Source organism: Abramis brama, assembly GCF_963993115.1.
Source record: "Abramis brama genome assembly, chromosome: 16".
NCBI lineage: Eukaryota > Metazoa > Chordata > Actinopteri > Cypriniformes > Leuciscidae > Abramis > Abramis brama.
This window is the reverse complement of record NC_139978.1, coordinates 32,629,467-32,651,792: the sequence shown is the minus strand read 5'-3', so window position 1 is coordinate 32,651,792 and position 22,326 is coordinate 32,629,467. Positions and strand designations below refer to the sequence as shown.

The 22,326-nt window shown below is 38.9% G+C and overlaps 1 protein-coding gene across 1 annotated transcript; it reads left to right on the top strand.

Annotated features, from left to right (window-relative positions):
- The first annotated feature begins 3,464 nt into the window (after window positions 1–3,464).
- On the top strand, window positions 3,465–16,551 carry LOC311066613 (uncharacterized protein). Its single transcript, XM_084087892.1, has 8 exons — window positions 3,465–3,547; window positions 3,642–3,683; window positions 3,772–3,807; window positions 11,239–11,637; window positions 11,873–12,046; window positions 12,743–13,015; window positions 15,490–15,609; window positions 15,699–16,551. The coding sequence occupies exons 1-8, from the start codon at window positions 3,502–3,504 to the stop codon at window positions 15,803–15,805; spliced, it is 1,197 nt and encodes a 398-aa protein (XP_083944018.1). The 5' UTR covers window positions 3,465–3,501; the 3' UTR covers window positions 15,806–16,551.
- Window positions 16,552–22,326: the final 5,775 nt, after the last annotated feature.

Here is a 22,326-nt window from a genome sequence, read left to right as displayed (position 1 = left end):
GAATTGGGCTAAGCTAAGTGCTATCAAAGTGTCGCCGCGCACCAGAGTGATTGAGTGCACGCACTGAGACGAGAGAGGTATGTATCAACTCGTCTTAGTTAAGAAGGGTTGGGAATCGTAAGAAATTTTCCGGTTCCGGTTCCGTTTCCGGTTCCGCCAAACGATTCCGGTTCCGGTTCCGGTTCCCATTCAATAAAAAATATTAAAACAACTAATAAAAAAATAGTAGCAAGGGAAAAATCCACAATCCTTTTTGTGTTTATTTCTTATACTTGTCAAATGAGTTTAACAGACTGGTAATGTCAACAAATTCAACATATTATTTAAGCAATTTTTGCAAAAAAAATATTATTTTTTCTGAAGGAAAATAAAAATGTCTGCATTCTCTAGAATAATTTGGGACCTCTCCTAGCTTATTGTATCTCCAGCAGTGGAGAATACTCTCAGAAGGGGTAGAATATGCTTGAACATCCATGTAAGATGTGTGTACAACAGATTATTTTTAAAATCGTTTTGAATGATTGATTCATAAAGACTTTACTTGTTTCATTAGTGGATAAATCAGCGCTCTAGCAGTTAATAAACACAACTGCACGCGTCTTGCGGAAGAACATTGTAGCCGGAGCTACTTCTCTCTATTTATGTCTATGACGAGTCACGCAGGCACTGGGCTACTCCGCAGCGGCTGCGATCCGCCAGTCTAAAGTATAGTCCGAGTATAAACGCTTATTGCAGGCTTAACGTAGTAATTCAGGATAAGACAAAAACACGGTTTGAAAAAAAAAAAGGCATTCATGATGCACTCGCTCATTCTATACATTTTGTAAATTCTGAACACAAAGAAGTTACGGACTGCGTCTTTATGAATGTTTTGAAGCATCAGATGTAATCGATACACTCGTTATCTGAAGGCAGCGACTTTCAAAAGGTGATTTACAATATTTTGGTTGCTACCGTAGACATCAGTGTTTATACTCGAGTTATAAACTTTTATCTCAGTACTTCTGTGATCATTTGAATATTTGTAACAGAAATATCTGTGTGATTGTAAAGCTGTTTCATATTGACAACTGCTGTCTCTCGGTAAACGAAAGCGCAAACAGATTAGAATGTTCAGGGGTGAGATTTTTGTAATTTAGGAATAAGATCGCGTGGGTGTTTGAATCGAGATATTTTAAAGATTAATCGTGCAGCTCTACTGTCTTTAATTCTCTCTCTCTCTCTCTCTCTCTCTCTCTCTCTCTCTCTCTCTCTATGCGTTGATATCTGACGCAAAACGTATTTGAGTAGCGCGAGGGCTTTTCAGTGCATTCATTACTATTTTAATATGAGGCGAGACGTCGCTATTAAAGGATAAGCTTCCAGCACTTCGCCCAACAGAACCGTTTTCGGAACCGAAACTTAGGAATTTCACATGGTTCCGGTATTTTTTCAAAAACAATACCGGTTCTGGATAAGAACCGGTTCTCGGTTCCCAACCCTATAGTTAAGGGAATAAAATAGTTTAATATGAAAAAACGGTGGAGTGATCCTTGGGATGTGCTCGACCAGCTTGCTCATCTGTGCCAGTGCGCGCTCAATCCACCGCACGTTTTTCTCTTATCAGCTCGCGCACCTCAGCTATGTGCTATAGGCTACACACGCTGCCTGGTAGGCCTATCGGTTGTTGGTATCGGAGCATTTTTACGAGTACGAGTACATGAGCTCAGTATCGGTGCATCAAATTCAAGCACTTTTCAAGTACCTCTTAAAAAATATGACTGTTTTCAAGGGTTTTCCAGGACTCAGATTTCAGAAAGTCAAATTCAAGTACTTCAAGCACTTTAAGCACCTTGTACTAACCCTGATAAACTGCTTAGACTTGTCTTAAAGATTAGTCATCACTTTTTTTATTAAAACTGTTCATAACTGTTTTAAGTGAATTACATAAAAACGTACACTGGTCTCATTTGATACTAAATATAAGACTGATTGCCCCTTGACTAACTGCTAGTTGGTCATACTAGCATTTAAGTCTTAACATAATGGCTATGTTTATGCAACCGGCCCCAGGATCCTTTCTATACTTTTCAGCTTACTTTACTAAAACTGAAATTAGTTTTAAATGTAAACAAAACTAAGTATATTATTTTTACGCACAGCTGTTTTATGATCACTGCTCTGTCTATCTTACTATTGATGATCTGCATATAGAAAGAGTAACAACTTACAAGTATTTAGGAATATGGCTTGATGAGAAGTTGGCCTTTGATTCTCATACTGATTACTTGGTAAAAAAGACTTCAACCAAGATTGGGTTTTCTTTTTCGGCAAAAGAATTATGCAGAGTACGTTTTTACCCATTTTATACTATGGTGATGTTATTTATATGCATGCTTATTTATATTTATATATTAAAGGCTGGATGGTGTTTATCATGCTGCACTGCGTTTTATAACAAATGCTTGCTCACGTACTCATCATTGTTTGCTGTACAACTATAGGTTGGTCCTCTTTATATCAAAGAAGGAAATTACATGTTAGTATATACTGTAAAGGCATTGCTGGGTATGCTTCCAAATTACATTTCAGGATTTTATGCTTACGTCGGAAGAACTATAGCACCAGACCATCAAATGGGACTTAATTAGAAGTACCTGTTTTAAGTTAAATTTTGCCGCATAGTCTGCCTTAAACTTCAAACTTCAGCCATGAGAGAGACTCCGTATTCATCCGCCAACACACCAGAACATGATTGGCAGTCAATGAACCTGGGAAACCCTTTCCAGCCAAAAACACCAACGAAGAACTGGTGCTTTGATATACAATTGAATTCAGTGTCTTAAACTGCTGATCTTGTTACCGTGCTAATAAATAGAAAAATTATATTATATAAAATTATTTAATAATTCCCTTTGAGCTTAATTGACCTGTTTCTCTTACATAATAAAGATAATTCACCCGATATATTGCTAAAAGTACCTGATTTTTCATATCAATAGAAAAATATACCAGGATAACCTGGCTTCTCTTGAGACTTCCCTGCTTCGCAGCATATAATGATATGCTAAAGCCTGCGCGCACATAGACGTGATTGGTTAAAATATTTGTGACGTAGAGAACAGGGACGATTTCAAACCGCGTTTTTGAGACTGTCTCTGGTTAAACTGCAGTTTTAAAGAGAAAATACTCAGTAATGGTGTTGATTTATGAATTTACACATGGTCTGTCTTAAAGCATATTGAAAACACCATAGACATATAAACAACATTAAAAACTTGATTTTCACCACAGGGGGTCTTTAACACACTGCTGGTGGTTCCCATATAAACACAGAGTGGTGTTAATTTAACAACGAAGATTTTGCTGAGTATAAAGTTAATGTTTGTCATAATAGTAACTTCTGCTTTTCACTCCTACTCTATTTTTCTTGGTAACACTTAATAGACTTCCTCTGTATTAAAACCCAGTCTTTGCCCCGCATGTGTCTCAGAAAGCTGTAGATCTATAATCTATGACAGCATGAACTTGCTTTATATCCTTTTATTGGTCCTTTGGTCAGCTTTCAGTAAGTGGATCACATTTCTCTGCCTCAGATTTTGTGTCTATCAACTATGTGTAAGGATAGGAGTTAATATAATTTTTGCTGTGTTTTTGTACAGATGCGTCTGATGCATGGGACCCAGATAACCATACAACAACAGGTGCATTAACTTTAATCTACACACTTTTCAGTTATTTTTTTATTCTACAAGGATAGCATCAATATAATTTTGCTGAATGTTTGCACAGCTTCTCCTGATGCACGTCATACTACTACAATGACAGGTGGGTCATCCGATCTAATCACTTTAATCTGTCAGGCTTCATTTTCAAAATACTTCAAAGGATATGAGTCAATATAATTTGTGTTTTTATACCCATTCACCGGTCAAGGGTACAACAGTTTACCCTCCAATGACATCGTCTACTGACTTTAATCTATACAATTTACTGTCAGTGTTCTTTTTTAAGAATCTTTTTAAAGTGCATTTAAAAATGTACACGAACCATGACTGAAATATCCGAACCTTGACTGCACTCTCAAAATAAGGTACCAAAGCCGTCACTGGGGCAGTATCTTTTAGGAACTAATATGCATCCTTTAGACAAATGTATACTTTTTTGGAAAAGGACTGCCCCAGTGACAGCTTTTGTACCTTTTTTCTGGGTGGCAATGACATACACTAAGCTGAGCTCATAATGTTAATCATAAAATGATCTGAGCTGTAAAAAACAATCTAATACCTATATGCAATTTCGAAGGGAACATATGGAGAGCTAGTCTGGCTATCACTAGACCAAGCTCAATCTTTTAAGATTGAACATTAGTCTGGGGAGCCTGCTATGTATTTTCTACTGCACAAGAGGCATGATCAACGGGCATAGTTAATAATTTAATAATTCGTTACATTTATATAGCGCTTTTTCTGAGACCTCAAAGTGCTTTACATAGAAGGGGGGAATCTCCTCAACCACCACCCATGTGCAGCATCCACTTGGATGATGCGATGGCAGCCATATTGCGCCAGAACGCTCACCACACACCAGCTTACTGGTGGAGAGGAGACAGTGATGAAGCCAATCAGTATATGAGGATGATTAGGAGGCCATGATGGACAGAGGCCAAGGGGCAAATTTGGATTTTTAATGACCACAGAGAGTCAGGACCTCGGTTTAACGTCTCATCCGAAGGACGGTGCTCTTTTGGCAGTATAGTGTCCTCGTCACTATACTGGGGCATTAGGACCCACACAGACCACAGGGTGAGCACCCACTGCTGGCCTCACTAACACCTCTTCCAGACAATTACATAAAAATGACATACATTACAGAGTTCAAATGACTCTGTACGCAATTGGATAGTCCTTCAACCAATCAGACCAACGATCCGGGTGACGTACTTTGCAGAGCTATGCGAAAACTCCAGGCAGGAAATGTGTAACCAAACGTGTTGATCAACGGTTTGCAGAACCAGCAATGGAATTTTTGCGGGTTATGCAAACAAAAACATGAAAGTTAGTGGTATTTACCCACTCAGGCAATTTGTTTGATAAAAAGTAACTCTTCTGATTATTCTTTTCACTACTCTCTCAGAAATCTTGCGAGGAGCACTGGTCGAGCCAAATTTATGGTGAAATTATTGTCTTTCCACTTCCGTATTATGGCCCCAAAAGTGCTCACTGGACCATTCAGAAGCTTAGAATGGCGCCTATAACCAATGCCATCATTATGTTTTGCAACAATTAGGTTGCGAAGGTCTTGAGACAGCTCTTTGCTTTTACCCATCATGAGATGTGTCTTGGGTGACACCTTGGCAATGAGACCTTTTTGTAGGCCATCATTTGGGACTGAACCAGCTGTTATTAATTTCCACTGACAGGGGGCTGGATTGCTTTTTAATTACTGTAAGTTTTCAGCAGTTGTCTTAGCTTTCCATGCCTTTTTGCGCCTCCCTTTCTTCATGTGTTCAATACTTTTTCCCTGTGTCATTTCACATTATTACACATAACTTAATTTTATAAACTTACTCTAAACTTATTTTTGTTTGTTTCTTTGTATGTATGGCTTACTTGGGTTTTTACCAACATCTGGTGAAAATTTCATGTCAATAGCACCTTTGGAAATATATTTACTGAGAAAAATGATGACGTGTTCAATACTTATTTCCCCCGCTGTATAATATTAATCATTTATTACTTCTTAATCAAAAAAAAAATTGTTTTTTTTTGCAAAAACATTTGCATTTTTACGAGTATACAGAGTTTATGATAGTAAACAAATGTTTAATTGTGACTTATTGAATGCTGTTTCCAGTTCCAAGTCTCTAGTTGGTTTAATCTCAACAGCCGTTTATGAGCACTATTCATGTTTAGCACACCTTTAAAAGGGTCATGTACTGAATTATCTTTTTATTTTATAAATTATTTTAACAAATTACATAAACGTAAGAAATATTTTTACAATAAAAACTGTCATAATTAAAAAATAAAAGCTAATTTTCTACTCTGATTTTAGCCCTTAGATTTAGGGTGTACTCACACTAGGCCATCTGAACCGTGCCCGAGCGCGTTTGACCCCCAAAGTCTGATTCGTTGTGATCGCTCCGTACCGTACCCGGGCGCGGTTAGAAGGTGGAAGCTTGGAAGAGGTGGGCCAGAGCACGGTTCAGTTGGGTTCGGGCGCGGTATGCATGTAGTGTGATCGCTAACCGTGCCGGAGCACGGAACAGCAACTACTTTTGTGTGCAGCAGCTGTGTGCTCCTGTCATCATTACAACAGCAACATCTTCTATTACTATTTGGATAGTACACAATTAATTTGAGTATATTTAGGTTTTTAACGGATCTGGTTCTCACTTTCTTGATGAACGGTTGCATAAAGCACCTTAAGTGTAATTTTCCCTTAAGTTTGCCCTTATGTTTCCCTTAAACCTAAGGGTGTTGCAGAAAAAAACCCTTGAGTGTTACTTAAGGGTTTCTTTAAGTGAAACGTCATAAACACTTAGAATTTCCCTTAAATGCTGTTTTTTCACTTAAATAATCCCTTAAAAAGCGTTAAGTGTTGCATAAAACCCCTTAACAGTCATTTCCCTAAGTATAATTTAAGGTTTGGAAATCGTAACCTTAAGAGTAACGCGGACAAAAATAAGACGACATGGCTGAATTTATGGAACCAGCTGAAGATCATTATGTGCCAAGAAGAATTTTTAAGGATAGGGAGAACCCTTTGGACCATCTTAGCGATGAAAAATTGTTGCAAGAATACCGATTTGATCGACGCGCAATATTTGCGCAATACATCGCTAACAAACTAGAGAGCGACCTTGACCATGTCACACATAGCAACCACTTTACTTGCGGTGTTACAACTGCTTATAGCACTGCATTTTTTTGCAACTGGGAGTTTTCAGTAGTGGGATATGTTTTACACGTGCATAAATCGGCTACCATTCAATAAATGTAGGCTACAATTAGTGTGTATCGGATTTTCAGGTGATATTCTCAATTCATTCAGTTAACGGACGCTCTGAGGTAAAGTGTTCAGACTGCATACTTATAGCAACGATTATATTTAATTGTACAGTACAGTAGTCATAACATAACGTACAGACATTATCTTAATTCCATAATGTCCTTAAACATAACAATATTGCTGGCCATAAACTGAGAAAGTGCGCGTCCGGTGTGTGATACAGTTGTCCTAAACGCGACGCGGCGTGTTAGTGTTTTGCGTATGGCAACAACAGACTTTTATAACGTGAATCCAGGATCGCTGTCGTGAAACACTTAAATGTTTCCCTTACCTAAGAGAACCGTTTAAGAGATTATATGCAACACCCTTAAGTTATTCTCTTAGGTAAGGGGAAATCGCCCCTTAAGTATCATACTTAAGGGAAAAACTTAAGGTGCTTTATGCAACCGGGCACAGGAATTGTAGTTTGCGAGTAAAGCTGCAAATTCCTCCATCAAAGTCAGCTGCCTCTGTAATAATCTTCTGATATGTGCAGCACAATCAAGTGAAAATCGCTGCGTGGCATAAATAATAAATCTATTTGGCAGTCTATTAGCAAAAGCACCACTGAGAGTGCAGTGCCCGGTTGCATAAAGCACCTTAAGTTTTTCCCTTAAGTATGATACTTAAGGGGCGATTTCCCCTTCCTAAGAGAATAACTTAAGGGTGTTGCATATAATCTCTTAAACGGTTCTCTTAGGTAAGGGAAACATTTAAGTGTTTCACGACAGCGATCCTGGATTCACGTTATAAAAGTCTGTTGTTGCCATAGATACGCAAAACACTAACATGCCGCGTCGCATCTAGGACAACTGTATCACACACCGGACGCGCACTTTCTCAGTTTATGGCCATCAATATTGTTATGTTTAAGGACATTATGGAATTAAGATAATGTCTGTACGTTATGTTATGACTGTACTGTACTGTACAATTAAATACAATCGTTGCTAGTCTGCAGTCTGAACACTTTACCTCAGAGCGTCCGTTAACTGAATGAATTGAGAATATCACCTGAAAATCCGATACACACTAATTGTAGCCTACATTTATTGAATGGTAGCCGATTTATGCACGTGTAAAACATATCCCACTACTGAAAACTCATAGTTGCAAAAAAACGCAGTGCTAAGCAGTTGTAATACCGCAGGTAAAGAGTGGTTGCGATGTGTGACATGGTCAAGGTTGCTCTCTAGTTTGTTAGCGATGTATTGCGCAAATAGTGCGCGTTGATCAAATCGGTATTCTTGCAACAATTTTTCATCGCTAAGATGGTCCAAAGGGTTCTCCCTATCCTTAAAAATTCTTCTTGGCACATAATGATCTTCAGCTGGTTCCATAAATTCAGCCATGTCGTCTTATTTTTGTCCGCGTTTTACTCTTAAGGTTACGATTTCCAAACCTTAAGTTATACTTAGGGAAATGACCGTTAAGGGGTTTTATGCAACACTTGACGCTTTTTAAGGGATTATTTAAGTGAAAAAACAGCATTTAAGGGAAATTCTAAGTGTTTATGACGTTTCACTTAAAGAAACCCTTAAGTAACACTTAAGGGTCTTTTTCTGCAACACCCTTAGGTTTAAGGGAAACATAAGGGAGAACTTAAGGGAAAATTACACTTAAGGTGCTTTATGCAACCGGGCACTGGAGCCTAGAGACCAAATCATATTATAGGTTTTGCAATGGTTGAAGCCTTAGCTGGCAGCTCCCATTGGTCATTTAGGATGAGCATTGAGTAGAACCTTCCCGTTTTTTGGGCAAGGTCCTCCGCTCCCTGTAATGGGCTTCCGCTATAGGCAATAACATTGAATGGTATGGCTCTCTGTGAGCCTCATTGGTGGAACTGTCTTTAAGATGGAGTGTTGTTAGGCCTCCTCTCGAGTAATCCTGCGGCCCCCGCTCCCCTTTTGTGAGCCTCCTTGGTAAGCAGTTCTTGGTTTAGATTGTAGCTAGGTTTCCTCTCGAGAGTCTATCTGAGCTTGAAGAAGCCTCCATTCTTAGAGCTCAATTGAGGTGGTTATGCTGGGTTGTTTTCAGCATAACCTGGGAACCACCCTGGAACTACCCTTAAGCCCCGATCACACCTAACGCGTTTTTTGCAGCGAAATTTTATTTTTTAGAGCGCTCGCGATTAGACTGATAGGACAGCTGACTCCCTGGTTACTTAGCAACATAAAAAACGCAGCGCAATGCCAGTTCTGTGTGATCGGGACCGATTGGAAGTGCTGTGTGCCTCGCGTTTTCGAAATTTAAAAATGTGTTAGGTGTGATCAGGGTCTTAGGGAGGCGTTGTTAGGTTTCCTCTCGATTTAGAGAGCTCCCCTGAGTGTTACTAGGTTTCCCCTTGTGAGACCTCCACTCGTCAGGGGTGTGTATTTATATTCTTGGCAATATTCCCTTTAAGGTATTCTTTGAATACCAGGCCCTGAGCTAAGCTATATGTAGCCAGGGTTTCTGGCCTTAGGGAATGGAGTCACGACGACTGCTGGTGAGTACTGCTAGGACGGGGAACTGTGACTCCGGAACGGTCCTGTTGAAGCCACTGACTTATGTCAGCCATACGGCACTAATTCCTTCAGAATGGCAGAATGGGCATTTGTTCCCATTCGAAAGGGAACATCTCGGGTTAAGAATGTAACCATGGTTCCCTGAGAAGGAGGAGACACTGCGTCCCGTTGCCATGCTTCAGGCATGCCTGCCCACGTCTCCTTCAGACAAGAAATGGATAACGTGTACTACAGGCCCCTATTTATACTCTACTCACACCAGTAGTGACATCATAGGCTATCGCCGGCCAATGTTACTGTACGTTCACACCGCCGCCGACTTGAGCTTCCAAAGTTACCGGAAGTTTTGGGCGTTTTGAGCGTCAATCTGAAAGTTGAAAGTAGCTCAACTTTATGGTAATGAGCTATGACGCGGTTCAGCAGCAGGCAGCGGCAAACGCCAGTAACCAATCGGAATATAGACGTCCTTCGCGCTGGTTGATTCCGGAGAAACATACGATGTAAACTTTCGTTCCTACCAAAACATTAGTTCCGAGAAAACGGAGGAGAAGCTGATCATCAGTGCTGGGTTTCCTATCATTATCGGATTAATTGCACAGTTTAACCATCATAGAGTGAAAGTTTGCATGTGTTTTTAAGTCCTGACCAGTTTGACAGGGCATATATAAGAACGAGCAGAGAGAGAGAGAGCCCCGGCCGCGCGCGCACACCCACTATTAATAATAATAATAAATAAAACATAGAATGCTGCTACATCAGAGCGGCCAAAGCGCCAACAAGCTTCCTCGTACTTTTTGACAAGCGTCCTTGACAGGGCGGCCAGAGCGTCTTTGCAGCTCAAGTCGGCGGCAGTGTGAACGTACAATTACTGTTGTGTTTTGACACATGCTTTAGACACTGGACATGCCAAGCATTCCCCATTAGCATCCTAGGACGCAATGTCTCGTTCCCCTTCTCAGGGAACCATGGTTACATTCGTAACCTGTTTTTATAGCACAGTGACCTCTTTATATGTCAAAAGATCAAGGAAAATTCATCAAGGAAGGTTTTCATGCCACTTAAGCTAAACTTCTAAAAAGAATTATAATAAAATAATAATAATAATAATAATAATAATATATATATATATATATTTTTTTTTTTTGCATCTTTATATCTATGTATTATTTTTGCACTTTAAAGTATACAGCAGAAAATGCAGACATAATCCAGTAATAAAAACAGAATTTACTGTATAATGTGGAATTTCACAGAATTTGTTAAATTGTTGATGAATAAATAAAATAATAAAAAGCTTTGAGATATCAATCTGCATATGCAAGGGACATAGGTCATGCTCATCTATGGTAGCTCCTTTGAAGGTATCTTGAGTAAAACGGCTCTATATTTAATGATGCACATACAAAAGACCTGAACCAGAAGCAATGCAATCTGTTTTTCAGAATACAGAAGTTTAGATGTGTTTACACTATACTATACACTAAACAATTAATGACAAGAAAATTAAATATAAAATATAACAATAACACATAATAAAACAAATCTCATCAGAATTTCTTACTTCAGTGCACGATCAGTCACGGCCTGTTGTTCCCATTGTGTTGTGACACAGCGTCTAATTTTTTTTAGTTTCATTAGTTTACACAGTATGTAATGTGTTGCCTTTTACAGTGTCTGATATAATTTTCCATACATTCAGAAACCAGCTCCTTCCTTATCTACAACGAGGACCACAACAAATGTGTGACAGTCGTGAGTGCTAATGTAGAGGCTGCACCATGTGATGAATCATCTAAGGCACAGCATTTCCGATGGATTTCCTCTTCACGAATCATCAGCCTCTCTTATAGTCTCTGCTTGGGGGCCGAGAAGATCGAAAACTGGGCCAAAATTATCCTTCTGCCCTGCAATGAATCTAACCCCAGACAAACCTGGGAATGTAAAGATGAGAACTTGTTTGGATTGAAGGGACATCCACTGCACCTGAACTATGGACATGATGGTGAGAAAAATTTGCTGCTGTATACGGGAACGGGTGTTTGGAGTCACTGGCTGATTTATAGGACCGAAGAAAATTTGTGTTCTCATGGATATCAAGGTACGACCAAAAGTCCACCTAACAGATATTTGGACAACCATTAAGCCCTTTATAATGATAAAATGTAACATTCATATTTAATGTCTATTGTGAATTTCCCTGTGTGAAGTTAGCATTTGTTAAACTAGGTGACAGATTTCAGTGTCCTTATTGTTATTTTAGTTGTTTAGATAAAATTCTTAAACCATTCTAAATTAAACTTAAACCCTTAATTTCATTTATTTATGTTCCGCAGAGATATCTAGTATAGGTGGTAATTCATTTGGAAAACCATGCTATTTCCCTTTTAAGTTTGATGGCAAGTGGTACGCTGATTGCATTGTGGATGGCAGCAAAGATGGTCAGCTGTGGTGTTCCACAGAAAAAGATTACAACATCGCTGGAAAGTGGGGCTTCTGCCCAAAAAAAAGTAAGACAACACCTATATTCACTAAAGAAACAAACTTCTTACTGCACTGGCATTAGCAAAAATTACTTGACTACACTTAGCAAAAACATACAATATGCTATATTAGTTATTAGTTAATTAATAAAAGGGCAGGCTCTCCTACATTACTACCACATTCTAAATGAAACAAACAGTAAAAAAAAAGGTGGCTGGCAGGAAGTCTGGCTCAGTTTGAAACCGGCGTGAGCGTGCGGTTTCGAGTTCACTCAGGCTGTACACTCTTCTGTAGATGGGTGTTGTTTTGTGTTGTGTAGCACATGGTTCATGTTTACATCAGCCACATGCTTTCATGTCATGTTTTGTCTTGTACTTAAGTACAAGTAAAGAATTCTCGGTTATCAGTATCGGCCAAAATGTTCATATCGGTGCATCCCTACGATACGCCCATCCCTACTTGGCCATCAAATCTAGTCCTGCGCCGCACTCTGTTGCATTGGGTCCAGCGGTATAATACCAGGGGAGTACAGGTCTCTAGTTTGAGAGGTGGCTTTATGCGTGCGCCATTTATATAGAACAATGGATGAGCGCAAAACCTGTGGGAATGAGTAAAATTATTCCCAATATTTGCATGATATATTATATAATATTTTTTGTTTCATCTTGACTCTCAGTTTGATGAACAAAAAGTTAATAAGCATGATGTGTGTTTTATTTCAGAAGCCCCTGTGCCCAACATCACAGTGTATGGGCAGATGCAGGACAGAGAGCACGTGATAGTGATTTGTTCATTTGGCAGGAGGTTCATTGAGAGCTCTTTCCAGCTGTCAGTGGCGGGTGAACACAACTACAGACTGAAGAACCCACTGTATTATTCAAAAGAAAAGTTTGTGTTTGATGTGAAAGTCAGTCCACCTGTTTCCTTCACCTGTGTGCATGAGATTAATTCTGCGGTGAACTGTCAGAGTGAGACGTACACCTACAGCCCATCTGGTAAAACATACTTTAACAATAATGTTGTCACAGTTGTGTTTCTGTGTGTTGTGAGTCTTGTTTTCATTAGTCACATGTCTTCCTTTGTTCCCGCCACACATTTGTTTCCACGGTAACCTTCATTACTTCATCTGTCACACCTGTTTCTTCGGTAGTCTTGTCAGCTGTGTCTCGTTTCCCTGATCTGTTTCTCTATGTATTTAAGCCCTGTGTGTTGCCTTGTTCATTGTCTGATCTGCATGCCCCTTTGATGTACCTGTATGATTTATATTGTGAGTAAAAGTTTGCATTGGAATGCTCTGTTTTGCTGACATGTTCAATTTTGACACCTCAATGTCAATGTAATCTAAATGCTTTAAAATATATATTTTTTTTGTCCTGTCGAGTATAATGTGCTTTCCCTGTAATCATTTAATGGCAGTAATACAGTGGTATACAATTACAGGCTCACTTTTTCATGTAACTTATTAATATACTAGTGCAGTGCCTGTGCAAAATCAGTTTTAGTGTGTTTTTAGTAATTGTTGGTTTGGTGTGTTTGAGTGCTCATTGTTACAATTACACAGCAAGAGTTCAGTGACATTTTTATTTGTGCATGGTAGAAAGCAAATACTGATACTGACATAATGACATACAATAAATATGGAAAATTGAACTACACGATTGAGGGAGCAGGCTACACAGTGAACTCTGAGAAAACGCTACGCTTGAGCAAACAGTTTGTGAATAGGCTACTACAAATGATTCCCGTGAAAGAGACTGTGAACGCACTGAATAGGATATGTTTAGCTGGTGAATAGCATAGGCTACTATTACACAGTAGCGATAACGTTAAGCGCACCAGAATAAAATATAATATTCAGAAGTAAACAGTGTAGCTGACTTACAGATTCAGTTAACATCCACAAATGAATAAGCGTGATGATTCAGGGAGCAGGCTACACAGTGAACTCTGAGAAAATGCTACTTAAAGCTGCAGTCGACAAGTCTGGCAGATTGGGTCGACTTAGCCAAAATTTTGAATGTTTACAACTCTCATGCCCCTCCCCCACTACCAGCGAGCACCCTCCCATCGAGGTCGTGCTCGTCAGTGCGTGCATACCTGATTTTCTGTGAACGCGTCCGTCTCTTCAGCATCGATCAACACCATGGACTCGGAGGTAGGCTGCCCTGGCTAATCTATCCATAGATAGCAATAACAGAGGAATTGGAAGCTTGTTAGTAGATTTTCTCTCCGCCATCACGCTTCATGCAATCTTCAGGCGAACTTCAGGCGTGGCGTGTGCATGTGATATTGTAACGTGCGCCAGGGAGGGGGGATCTGTGGCGTGTGCACGACCTGTGATTGACAGTCAGATCTCACACCCCCCTGCGCTGATTGGACCCGATGATCCGGGAGCGGTAGATTTTTGCAAAACAAATAACACGCTCCAGGCGGAGTTAGAAGCTCTGTTTTTTTCTAAGACCACCTTATTTATGTTGTTCTGTCGGATTATAATGTCGATTTCACTGAATATGATCAAAAATTTTTTGCCGACGGCAGCTTTAAGCTCCGCTGCTTTCTTCGACCCTCTCTGTCTCTGGTCCTGCGCTGTGCTCACTCAGTGTGTGTGTGAGAGGGGGAGTTGGCCAGCGGCTAGAGAGGCAAAAGCCAATGTGTGCTGCTTTTATCGATATATCTAACGATATCTTTTGCATTTCTAATCCAAACAACGTCAAACTTGGCACTGCACTTACTCGTGCCTGTAGCAAGACACCTGTCAAGTTTGAAATCCATCGGACTAATGGTTCGAGAGATATGCGAATAACAGACAGACAGAAAGACGTTCCTGTAATTTATAGATAGATTATTAAATAATTTATTAATTTAATATACATGTCTCGTTAATCTGTTTTACTGAAGCTCAAGCCTCCAACATGAGCACAACATATTACCAGACACAGAGCAAGTAAGCAGATTTGTTGTTTGATGCTTTATGATTTCAGACTGCCCCGCTTATTTATTTATTTTTTATGTTACCTTACGTAAACCTCGCTCCAGACCAAGATGATATTAGTCCGCTTCAGCGGTGTGTATTTTAGTCTGCATCAGGTTAGTAACTAGTTGGCATGTCTTTAGTAGCGTATCAAATTAAAGTATAAATCCTTTAGTTTAAACATGCTGTAAATAGCCTTTATATAGTAGGCCTACTGTTGTGTTTGTTCTGAGAATAAACATGACTTTATAACGCAAGGATGTTAGACCTCTGCCAAAAATGCTTTTTGTTCAGCGATCAGAATATAAAACTTCCAAAATGTTTATCATAAACTAGCACTAAGACCCAGAATCTGCCCTACTTAAATTAACGGTCAGGAGCCACTATTGATATTCAGTCAATCTGGAAAAACATCTCATGTGCCCTGTATGTCTCAAAGCCTGTGAGTGTAACTCTATTTTTTTTCTGTACATACATGTTGCTTGTGTTTGCTTTCAGATATTGCTGAAGATCAGCATGAGAAAGGAGTATCTTTATTCTACATGGGCTTTTTCTCCTGCATTGCTGTTGGTCTCGTCATCATGACTGTGGCAATGATCATCAGGAGCAAAGCTAAAAGTATGTGTGTTCCATCCAATTCACTCATCTTCATGTCTAATATTCATAGCTTTGTGTTTTGCCACATTGTTTTGCATTCGTTTCAACAGGTTCAATCATTACTGGGACACATAATACTATATGGATGTATAAGAAGACATCAGAGTCTCAGAAGAGGAAAGAAGAGGCAACCAATCAATTAATCGATTCAGATTAATCAAATCATTTTCTGCATGCTGAACTGTAATACTCTTTCAAAATAAAAGTAAAATAACTATCATATACCGTATATACCCGAATATAAGACGAGGTTTTTGTCCTAAAAATAGGCTGAAAAATGGGGGGTCGTCTTATATTCGCGATATAGACAAAATCACGGGGGGAAAGGGAGAAAGAACAACGGAATAAATATGAAATAGTGACTGAAACGCGACCCATTAAGACAAATGATTTCGGCTATACTTGCATGTAAAATTAGAGAAGCAACATAATATCTGTGTTTTACTGAATTGCGCGAGACGCAGAGAGAGCGAGCGAGAGAGAGAGAGAGGTGCGCGCACGAGACGCAGAGCGAGAGAGAGAGAGAGAGAGAGAGAGAGAGAGAGAGAGAGAGAGAGAGGTGCGCGCGAGAGAGAGATAGAGAAAGGTGCGCGCGCGCGCTGGAAGAGAGAGAATGAATTATCACTGCAATTTTCAAATAAAATTATTTTATGTTGAAAACCAGATTTTTTCCACAAAAATCTCTTTTTGTCCCAAAAATAAGTCTGGAAAATGGGGGGGTCGTCTTATATTCAGGGTCGTCTTATAGTCGGGTATATACGGTAATTTTTTCTTCATCTTATTTTAAACACCGTTTTTAAAATTAAATGTTACTTTTACTGAATTCATAACCATTAATTAAATCTCTGTTCTCTACTGTTCTGCAATTACACTTTATCACTGGCTTTTTATTATTCTGGTTCACTTTTGAAGTTCTGTATAGAAAATATTTGCTTTGGCATTTAACTTTTTTTCTCATTTGTAAGTAATTTAGAAGTGTGTGCAAAATGAATAAATACGTCTAGCATACTATGCATTTTACATAAATATATATGTTCTTATGTGTCTTTACATATTTATATTTTACATGCTTTTTACTATGTCTAATAATAATAATAATAATAATAATAATAACTACTACTACAAAATTCTGGAAAAAAACTGTCTTGCATTTTTGATTATACTGCACAATAAAAAAAAGGTACTGCCAAATACCAAAATTGTGAATTGTCATTATTTTGTACAGCCAGCCATTATTTACCCATTGACCTTGATTGATTTTTCAGATTGCAGTAGAAAAGTTTACCATCTTTACCATGCATCTCTCTCTCTCTCTCTCCCTCAACAGTGAAGCTCCTCTCTCTCTCTCTCTCTCTCTCTCTCTCTCTCTCAACAGTAAAGCTCCTCCCCCTCCCTCCCTCTCTCTGTCTATCTCTGCTGGTGTTCAGTGGCAGAGTATCTCTTCACTGCATTCATTCCTTCAGGATGTCGGGCCTTCTGACAAACTCTGTTCTGCTTTTCCTCTCTCTGACGCTGTTCCAGATCCTCACACCAGAGGCAAAGGTAAAGCAAACACCACACCAGACCCTCATCATGTGTGTTCGGTGAGACCGATTCCTCTATAGCTACATTTTAACCTGCATGTTTTCTTCCTTTTTGCCTCTATGCAGTTAAAATAAAGGTTTGAATTGGCTGATAAATGCTGATTTCATTCTGTTTCATTACTATTTCATTTTAAATATTTGTATATGAATCATTGCACATGGATTATTGTGAATATGGGAAAGTACACTGTGTAGGGGAGACCGGGGACAGTTGCAACATGGGGATGGTTGCAACATGTCATTTTTCTCCAATCAGAAACAAGCTAGAGTGATGACACTCATACTGAACATGCACAGTTAGACCCTCCCCCCACTAAGAAGACAGTAGACATATTCAACATTTGCTGCTGCATTTATTGAACAAAACTTGTTTTGTAAATTTTTTCATGAGATATATTTTTTGTCATACTGTCCAGACATTTTGTATGAATTAATCAAAACTTAGTTTGAATTATTGTTTTGTTGACTTCTAAGTGACATGGTTAGCATGTGTCAAAGTCAGTGTGTCTAGCAGGCACATGATGTTCTGTCATGGCTGATAGGGTTGGGGACAGTTGCAACAAGTTATAAATTGCATGTTTAATAAAGGTTTGTTGCATTGCAAATTGTTCAATTCTTCCTGTCTGACACTGAAATATGGAGAGATTGAATAGCATCTGTAACACCAGGGGCCTGTACCATGAAGGTAGCTGAACAAACTCGGGGTTACAGGATTAGTTTTGAGTTGACAAAACCAAACCGATGCAATCAGGCTTTATTGGTACCATGATGCAGCTCATCAACTTTCTCTGTCAACTCAGGCTTTGATCCTTAAGCTATGATTACTCCACGTGCACATAAAAGTGTGACGTCGACACTGAACAACCAATCGCGGGTAGAGCGAGAGCGATTTAGGCCTATTTTTCCGTGGAGGAGCAAGAGATAATCATTCAGAATTACGATGAATTTAAATATGTATTTCAAGCTTGAAACAATACGTTCTCTGCTGCCAAAGCAAGAGAAGACTGTTGGAGAAAGATTGCTGATTGTTAATGCGTAAGTTAAACAAATACGTTCTATATTTATGTAAAATTATGTATGTATATATGTATGTGTAGCCTATGTGTAATATAGCCTATAGCCTATTTTTATAATATATAAAAAATGTGCATGTATGTACTAAGAAAGATTAATATTCATTGATTTTTAGATGCAACCCCAACTCCAAATGTTCTTGGCAGCAGATAAAGACAAAATATAAAAATATAATTCAAAGTGGTGAGTATTTACCACAACCTTTTATTACATTTGTGAACATTTTATCACAAACACTTGTTTGCAGCAAACAGAAATAAAGAATTAAATTCAGAAAACCAGAATACACTGTGGCGGAAGAGTTGGCTCTTGTGAATGAGTTGCTGATGTGAATGCACTGGGCTTTTTATTATGGCAAACATTTGAATGTGTGGCATAAAAAAGGGACTGGCCCTTACACATCTCTTTTATTGTAGGATTTTTCACAACCTGCCCCAGAAACGGAGGCCTCTACCTCAATGGGCTTCAGAAGAAATGTGTAAGGATTTAAAACCCTTGACATAAATTACAGTCAGTCCTGTGTTTGTAGGAAGTCAAGGAACTTTTTGTGATTTTGATGAGCCTCCAGAAAACTTGTAATGATCATGTTTGTGGTGGAATTATGTTTCAGGTGGAAACAGACTCAGTCAGGGCCCTGTACAAAAGGAGTCTAGACTGCACACTAAAGGAGACTTGAACTAGACTGCACACTAAAGGAGCTGACTGTGAGCTGAGGAGGCTCCAAACAAAATCAAACAGCTGGATAAAACTGATCTCAGTATATATATATATATATATATATATATTAGTATAACTTATTTAACCAAGTAACACTTAAGTATGAATATTTATTAATGCAATATTGCTCTCTTTCTCCCTCCCATCCCACAAAACCAATAAAACAGTTTGAGACCTATCTGCAGTTTCAATGTGCTTTTATTAAGTGTAATATTGTATGGTGATTGCATCTACATCTGCACCAGCTGGGTGGTTAAGTGTGATCGGGTCAGTTTCATCGGGGAGAAGCTGGTTTTGTGGTGTTTCTCGCTCCTTTCTACTGGTGGCTATATTGTGCAGAATGGCCCATGCAGCCACTATCTGTGATGACTCTGGTCACCCGCTCTGGTGACTCTGAAGCGCCGAACACAGTTGAAATGTGCCTTTAGGATGCCAAAGGTCATCTCTATCTTCACTCTGGTTTTACTGAGGGCCACATTGAAGCAGTGCTGTGGCCCTATCTGAGGGTCATGATGGGGTTATTGTGTAGGTTTTTCTAGCTCAGTTCAAATTAACAGTGTTTTGTACAGTACCAAATTTAACTTGCTTTCCTCAAAGTGCTGACACAACACAGACTCATGGAAAATTTGTAAGACAAGCACTGGAGCCAGGCCGTTTGGCATCCAAACTTGATCATATGTTCATGACCACAAGTCGTCTACAGATGAAATGTTTAGTAGATCATAGTTATATCTGTTAAAGTTATTATAAATTTAAAGATTCATCTCACAGAAAATAATCATCTCACATATTCACATCATCTCTACCTGAACATTAAGGCTGTGATAGGACTTCCTATTAACATAATCTGCCTCATGTTCCCTAGAGCAGTGGAGATTGGAGCAATAGACTGCATAGCCTACATGTTGCAATGACTTGGGAATCCTATCATAAGATTCAGGGGCGTCATGCAAGCCAAAATTCTGGGGGGGCACAATCTGAGACGTTGCAATTGTTTTCTGACGGGTGATATGGATCATGTTAGGAGGAATTTTTAAATTCTGGCTGCTAAACATACCATTTCAATGCAGTTTGGGAGGGACAGAAATACCTTAACGGAGCTAGCAGCAACCCTCCTCTATCTGAGGACTAAGTTAAAGTATCTATTTTGTAAGTTTATGTAAAAGACAGGTTGATGAAAGAACTGTAAGCTCAAATTCAAAAGCTTTTGAAGTCTACTTCATTAAAGCATGTTTACACACACACTTACTGTACACTTAGGCCTACTACACATGATTTTAAAAACAGTACCATTGCAGTTTTTATGTTATGATTTTAAATTGGTATGTGACCTAAGAACGATCTTACATTAAAGGTACATAAAGGTGCTGAGGTCTGACTTTGTGGTGCTCTGAAATTAAGTTATTTTAATATTAATATGTGATGAAGGACTTTGAAAGAAGTTTGACAGATTTCAGTGCTGAATAAGGTTAACACTACCCCGTTTATTTGAAAATGGTTAATATTTGACAGAAATGTAAAAAAGTAATCAAATCAAATGTAATATGTAACATTACTTTAGTAAAATCATTGAAATACTGTAGTTACACTGCTCATTATTATATTTTAAATAAGGAACTTGTAAAGGGTAATTTATTTATTTATTTATTTAATTTAGCTAACAGAAAAGCTAGTAACTTGTAACTTGTACATTTAACCTATGAACCAGACAGAAGGGCTATAGCTAGCCATGATGCGTAGCTAGCCATGAACCATATAGCGATGCCTTGATAACGTTAGGTTGGATTTTGCAGTTAGCCTACAACAAATTTAACACCCTCATTTCTATGAAACTGAAAACAATTGAACCAGCTGGAGACTTTGACACAAGACAAAACAGAACAGATGTTTCAAAACCGATCAGATAACGTTACTATGGCTTTGTATGGCAGTAACGTTAGCCAACTAGTTTACGGTTAGACTAGGCTAGCTATCGATAACTTACACTGACACAACTTAAGTTAATGCTCTGAATTTGCAGCTAATATCAAATCCATAACTTTTTGATCAAGTTAAAATTTCCAGGTCAACCACAAATAATCCCACTACCTTTTAATATCATCCGATAACTAATTCAATGCCGATTTGTTGCTTTGCCCACTTACCACTTCAAGACCATCTGTAAAACATTGCCAGCTCAACGTGCGAGACGAGTGAGTTGCTTGAACATACACAGCAAAGATTCTAGAGCGCTCTAGATTTGATATACACAGACACCATATTAGGAAAAAGGGGCGGGCTGATGCTGACCGATTTATTACACATCCAGAAGAATACATTTGAGTCGTTATAGGCTCTGGTATATTATGGAGCATAATAGGAATAAAGTTGTGACAAAACAATTATCAGGGAGGAAAAATCTGAGGGGGCACGTGCCCCCTCACTTTGAATGGGCATGACGCCACTGATAAGATTAACAGAAGAATAATAAAAAAGATTCAAAATAATTCTTAACATGTATTATATTGTATAGTACATTTGTGAAATTTGCTTTTTTTTTAAAAAAAAAAAAAGTGTTCATGTGATGTCACCCTATATATCTTACTGGCAATTTTATAAAAGCCCTCTTTTATGGACATGGTCGATAAATGTCCGGGGAACACTATTAATGAAACTTTTCATGTACTCCTGCAGAGCGAGGACCACCTTGCGAATGGATCGACAAACCGTGTTTTCCCCTAGCTTCTGTGCGTCACCCACCGTGCAAGAATGTACCACTTGCAACAACAAAAAAACGCAACACAATACAATTTGCGGTACAGTAAGTGCATGAATTCGACATGTAAAATTCTTTATGTGCGGCTCAAGAAGTTCGTAAAGAACTTTCGCAAAGACATTCCTTCCGTGGAAAATCTGTATCTTTCATACAAGTAACTATCAGTTAAGGCAAGGGGATTTTGTCTGGCTAAAAACTCTCTCTACGAAGTGCTCGTCAAACAATTTGCGCTGAGATGTCCACCGGATTTGGAAGAAAAGGTGAAGTCATTGCAACAGACACTTGGAATAAGTTACGTCACCTATATGTTTCTTTGCTCTCAGCTGATTGGTCAAACTTCAGTCTGAGATCTTGAATCCAGAACATAACCTGCCCCGGAGCAGTATAGCCGTGCAGCGTAAGATACCATGGCAACGAACACCGATTAAAGCCGAGCTACTTTCATAGTACCTAAAACCCAGGGTTGGTGGAAACTAAGCTGAAACATAGCTGGCTAGCCACCTAATCTGGCTTCATGGTACAGGCCCCTGCACACTGAATCTATGTAGG

What these genes read in the sequence shown, in the direction of transcription:
- LOC311066613 (XM_084087892.1), top strand. Translation starts at nt 3,502, where the DNA reads ATGAACTTGCTTTATATCCTTTTATTGGTCCTTTGGTCAGCTTTCA. An exon ending in GGTCCTTTGGTCAGCTTTCA is followed by an intron (nt 3,548 to 3,641) that starts GTAAGTGGATCA and finishes GTTTTTGTACAG; the next exon opens with ATGCGTCTGATGCATGGGAC. An exon ending in CATCAGGAGCAAAGCTAAAA is followed by an intron (nt 15,610 to 15,698) that starts GTATGTGTGTTC and finishes TCGTTTCAACAG; the next exon opens with GTTCAATCATTACTGGGACA.